This window comes from Triturus cristatus, chromosome 1_1, assembly GCF_964204655.1.
Source record: "Triturus cristatus chromosome 1_1, aTriCri1.1, whole genome shotgun sequence".
Classification (NCBI taxonomy): Eukaryota; Metazoa; Chordata; class Amphibia; order Caudata; family Salamandridae; genus Triturus; species Triturus cristatus.
Window position 1 is genome coordinate 23,104,497 of NC_140579.1, and position 6,000 is coordinate 23,110,496.

General features: G+C 45.6%; 1 protein-coding gene across 2 annotated transcripts in view; it reads left to right on the plus strand.

Moving 5' to 3' along the window:
* Positions 1-4,809, plus strand: part of LOC146869193 (decapping and exoribonuclease protein-like) — a 97,488-nt gene extending 92,679 nt beyond the window's left edge. For both annotated transcript variants that reach the window (XM_085643122.1, XM_085643117.1), the window contains exon 8: positions 4,413-4,809. In XM_085643122.1, the coding sequence (XP_085499248.1) occupies positions 4,413-4,533 (121 nt within the window). In that variant the 3' untranslated portion in view covers positions 4,534-4,809. The remainder of the gene's footprint in view (positions 1-4,412) is intronic.
* Positions 4,810-6,000: the final 1,191 nt, after the last annotated feature.

The following is a 6,000-nucleotide window of genomic DNA, read 5'->3' on the forward strand; positions in this document are numbered from 1 at the left end:
ATACTCTAAAAGACCCACAACAATACGTTCACACAAACCGCATCGTGTGACAACACATACAAACAAGAAATACTAAAATGAAATAACCTAAAAAATTAAAGTTGAAATGGAGTTAGAGTTGACTAATATGTTAACAGTGGCTTCATCCCAAAAATTCCTAAAAGGTCTAGAAATTCACGAATTAAGGTGCTACCTAAACTTCCGTGTCATATCACACCATGCCTTTAGCGAATATAAATATTTATTTGTGAGTTGGTAATACAGACTATAGACTACTTCAAATGAATAATGACAGATCAATACTACCCACACATAGAGGGGTGGTGGACACAGAGTGGGGATGTTGGAAAAAGAATTAGTGGCAATGGAAGTGGCAGAGAAGAGCATGGGGCAAGAGAAAAGATGGCCAGCATCCGTGAGGCGGCCCAATCTGGAAGAAAGGCAGGAGCCGTTGAGTTACCATTCAAAAAGGACACTGCACACAGCGAAAGGAATTTGTTATTAAAATGTTGAGGTGGAGCAGTAGTATGTTCCACAGAGCAATGCTTCGTAGCTTAATTTAGCAATCTGAGGGTCTTACACTTTAGTTATCATGGTTATTTGATGTTATATGTGCTATTTATAGAGCAAGGATCTAACCCTGGAGTAATCAGGGACCCGCCTCCCTTGAGCTTAAAAAAGAACCAGCAGCAAACTCCATTGAGGCAGGGTTAAGGAAGTGGTTGGGAAGAGAATTGTCCAGAGCAAGGTACGCATGCTCGGCACCCTAGGCTCTTCAGGGAAAGTTCGAATAATGCCCCACTGCATGCAGGGACACTTGTCCAAATATATCTTGGAGAGGATGAAGAGTCCAGCACGTATAAACATCCCTTCCCAAAACTGGATTGCATCACCCATCAGGTAAAGCGCTCCCAATCTATAGAACGAGGAACAATAAAGCCTTATATCCTTTAAGTTTAGAAGAGCTAAAAAGCACTTTATCCCTTTAAGAGTTCAGGGGCTTCCAGAGTCCTTGATGGCTAATACCAGCAGTTGCGTGCCCTCCTACCTCATAAGAGTGATGTCTCGGAACAGCCAGGGTGTCCTTTTCTCCCAAATGAACTCGGGAGTTTCTGTCCGAATTCTTTTTCTCCATCTTTGCTCGACATCCTTTGCCTCTAGGAGACTCTCCAAAGTTTCTTTGGCTCTTTAGCTGTTTGTGCCTGTCATCATCCCTTCACTTTTCTGTGAAGTGCCCATGAAAGAGGAGGGACAGACTTATTTTGATCCCCGCCAGGTATGTGGTTTGTCATCCTGCTTCTTACTGCAACTTATAGTGAGGGTTGCATTCTGAAATGCCCAAAAGGACCCTGGAGGAAAGGGAATTGCATCAGGCTCAAAAGAAATCTGACAGACCTCTGAAATGTGGACAAGAAAAAGGGGAAAGGGCCTCCAAGGGTGGAATGGCTTCCACTGTGACTCTGCCTTTATATGTAAAGGACGCCCAGACACAGAGATTGAAGGAGGAAATGTCCCAGGGGGGCAGAAAGAAACATTCTCATCATCTCTACTCCTGACATTGCTGCTCTTGATGTCTTGTACTCTGTCGAGGGTAGGATCCATGTACCCTCGCTATTGCTTGGCATATAAATCCCAAAATTTTGATGCTTGACGTCGTACCATTTGACAGAAAGACATCGAGATACTCAACATATTAGGTATTGGAGATCCTTTTATGCCTAAGAAAGAACTTACGCTGTCACCCACACTCACTGCAAGTTTTAAACCTCGTGCCCTCTGTGCTTCATCTTACCAGCAGAACAGCCTGTGCATATTTCTCAGAAGGCTCCCCAGATTCCCACACCTACGGCTTTAAGAGCATTTATGGTCTGCAGGCTGACTTTTATGCCAGCAGTCAGTAGAGGGCCTCACTTCCCTCCTTAGGCTTCGAGGCCACTTATACCATCAGCCCATCTCCAACTCCTACCAGGTTCTCTAACATTTGGGATAGACATTACACATGTTTATCCTTTACTCCTATATCCATTGTCTGTACTGCTTCAAGAACATCTCCGCGGATAAGCCCTCCTCTGTCCAGGGTGTTTATAACCCCTCCTCTGTCCAGGGTGTTTATAACCCCTCCCCTGTCCAGGGTGTTTATAACCCCTCCCCTGTCCAGGGTGTTTATAACCCCTCCCCTGTCCAGAGTGTTTATAACCCCTCCCCTGTCCAGGGTGTTTATAACCCCTCCCCTGTCCAGAGTGTTTATAACCCCTCCCCTGTCCAGAGTGTTTATAACCCCTCCCCTGTCCAGGGTGTTTATAACCCCTCCCCTGTCCAGAGTGTTTATAACCCCTCCCCTGTCCAGGGTGTTTATAACCCCTCCCCTGTCCAGGGTGTTTATAACCCCTCCCCTGTCCAGGGTGTTTATAACCCCTCCTCTGTCCAGGGTGTTTATAACCCCTCCTCTGTCCAGGGTGTTTATAACCCCTCCTCTGTCCAGGGTGTTTATAACCCCTCCCCTGTCCAGGGTGTTTATAACCCCTCCCCTGTCCAGGGTGTTTATAACCCCTCCTCTGTCCAGGGTGTTTATAACCCCTCCTCTGTCCAGGGTGTTTATAACCCCTCCTCTGTCCAGGGTTTTTTAACTCGAGATGCATCCCGACGGAAGTTTTCATGGCATTGTCGGTTATTAAGGAAACGCCGCCTCCTCCTAGAACTCTGCTGTCTCCATTCTGCCATATCAAAGACAGCCACTCATTGACTCTTCAGAAAGTACAGGCCCCCAGAGCAGGAGTATGGAATTAGGCGCACATCGTCGACCATACAGACTTTCCTCGAGCACAATAACTTACAGAGTCCAGGCCCAACACTCCATGGCAGGAGCGTGCATAGCATGTGAATCTGCAGCACTTCACACTGTGAATAGATGCTTACAGGGTAAGTAACATACTTCTTTATTTACATAGGTTACATTTTATCACAATGACTTGGAATACTCTAATTAAGATAAGTAAAGGCATATGGCATAACTTTTGAAATTCCAGCCATCAGTAGTAACATTATTTTGATCTCACATATTTGTAGGTCTGTTTTGCTAAGTTGAGAGATGAGTATAGTATTCTGTGGAGAGGCTAGTCGAGTGATCCATGACTGTGAATTTCCTTTACAAGTATTTAAAACGAAAACAAACATTAGTACGGCAGTAGATCTTGGTAGGGAAATGGCTATGCCAATGCTTGTTTTGGCATAGATAGCCATCACAAATGCACATGCATCTGTGATGGTGATCTTGGCATGGGCTGTAAACATTCAGAGTGCATTCAAACCTAGCCGCTGCAGATGTGTGAGCATCTTTGTTGGCTGTCTTTGAAGGCATTTGTATTGTTTCGACAAGCACCATTCAAAGATGGCAATCCTGAATGTGTGCACATTCAGAGCGGTCATCTTTGAATGCAGTTTGGTTTACATGAATAAATCCCATTGAAAGATGGCTGCTGCATATGTGCATGCATCAGTGGTGGCTGTGTTTGAGTGGGATTTGTTAAAATCAAACACACCCATTCATAGGTGCTCTCCACATGTGCGCACAGTTGCAAACGTCCAAATCTGTAATGCTCAAAGAAACATTTTTAGATGGCTAGCTTCCTGTAGCTGAGTGGGTGGAAAAAAGTTAAAAAATAAAATAAAACAAGCGTTGGCATAGCCAATAGGTCTCGCCTTAGGGACCTTATAAGTGTTTAGCCATGCAACAGTTGCATAACTAAATACTTATAAGGTCCCAAAAGCGAGACCTATTGGCTATGCCAAGCACAGCGTGCGCGCACATGCACTGTAGCTCTAGGCTGGCCTGGTAGCACTTTTTGGAGCCCTCTCAATAAGTCTCGCCAGACCAGCGCATGCGCTGGGTCAGGCGAGACCTAAAAAGGAGGCAGGGGCAAGAGGTCGCTGGGTGAAAAAGGCAGAGACTGGGCCATGGGGGAGCAGGAAAAGGAAACAGTCCCTCCACAACCCCTAAGCCTTACATCAGCAGTGGAAGGATACATCAATCAATTGAAGCACTGTAACACCAAAACGCTCATGGGCGGGACAAACACAAGTATAAAGAGTAAAGTAATTGAATCAGAACCATGGACGTGATATAGAATAGAAAGTCTTCCAATCATGAGCAAGGGCTTTCCGAAGCCCATTCTTTAAGCGTATGCAATGAATTTGAGTCATTACATATACCGTCAATAGGTGTTGCAAGCAGACCGCTAAAAATGAACGCAGCCTAGACCTAAAATGAACGTGTGCAATCCATGTTGTTTTGATAAAATATGCCTTGATATCCTCTGTGTCTAGGGCCATCCGCTTCACTTTACTTTTGCTAGTGCCTCCAAAGTTTTGGTGTGGACCTTTTACCCCTAATGGCTGCTTTTTTGTTGTTACAGGGTGGTGTATGTCTTCTCCTGGAACCCGGGTGAAGATGTGCGCTATCATGTCAAAAGAGGCCAGGAGCACTGCTTCTTGCTGCCGGAGTATGTTCAGTGTTTGACGGCGCCTTACCGCTGAGTGCAAGAAGAGACAGCCAAGCTCACAAGAGGCCAAGCAAACTTTTTAAAACTGGTTTTTAAAATCTGATTTTAGAGTTTTTATTCTCAAAGTGGAGCAAAATTGAAGATGACTTCTTTGTTACAAACATACCTTCTGTTAAGTGATTATTGGTGCATTTTTATCTGATATCACCATTCCTGTGGCACTGAAAAATGTACTTCCATGCTGTTACATGCATAAGATTACCGATATAAGAAAATACTGCATAAAAGTGTCCTTTCATCCATGCTGTAATCCATGACTGCTCGTTTTTCTACTGAATGCCAGCATTTAGGCTCAGGCGGGACTTGCTTCACCATGACCTCCGTGATGGTTCCCATCACTGCAGCCCAGTATGGTGTTAGCCTTGCACAGTCCCACAGGGTGTGATAGAAGGTACCTGTGGCGCCACAGAAGCGTAGACCGTACGGAGCAGGAATTCTTCCCATCTTGTTTAGTACTACCCGTGTGTAATAGGCCCTGTGTAATATTTTAAACTGTATCAATCGAAGTCTAGAGGTTATTGCCACCTCTTTAGGCGATGCAATCGCGTCTTGCCACTCGGGGTCGTCCATGTCACCAACCGCCGTCTGCCAGAGCGCCCTGAGTCGGTCAAGTAGGTCTGTCCGGTTATTGATAATTTTTTTATAGGTGAGTGAGGTTGCTTTTTTGTCTAAATAATCAGTGAGCAGTCGGTCTTCTAAAGGGGATGATTCAGGGAGTATTTCTGCTTTTGGGAGGGCTGCATCTATCGCGTGTGTAATTTGTATATATCGGAATTGTTCTCCCAGAGTCATCATGTATTGTTCTTGTAGGTAGGCAAAACGTACGGCCTCTCCATTGTGTCAGAGGTCCCCCAGCAGGGAGATTCCTATCGGATTCCGTTTTTGAAATCCTTTGCTCTTTCCCAGTGTTCCCAGTTTTCCTGTGTCCCACAGTGGAGTGTGTTGCGTTAGTGTGTCTGACCAGCCCAGGTGCTTGGTTACTGTGTTCCATATACGAACTATGTGTGCCGTTGGGCCCACGAGGTCTCTGGTTTTCCGTTTGTTACAGAGCGCCCCATTAACGCCACCTTTTCCCAGGGCCACTCTGCCTAGGCAGTAGGCAGGCTCTGTGTCAGATACATGAAGCCATTCAGTGATGACTGTGATTTGTGAAGCCCAATAGCACGCCTTTATATCAGGTAGGGCAATCCCGCCATCATACCAACTTCTGACTAGTTTGTCCGCTGCCACTCTTGCCGGTTAGCTATCCCATAGGAGAATAGCAACCTCCAAGTTCACTGCTCTAAAGTATGGGTAGGTGTCTGGATAGGGCGTGTTTAGGGCATCTAAAAATCTGGGCAGGGCCATCATTTTAAAAAGAGCTGCTCTACCCAGTAGGGTGAGCGGCATTGCTCTCCAGTGCTTGACGTCGCGCTTTAGCCTTTGCAACTGTGCAAGTTAA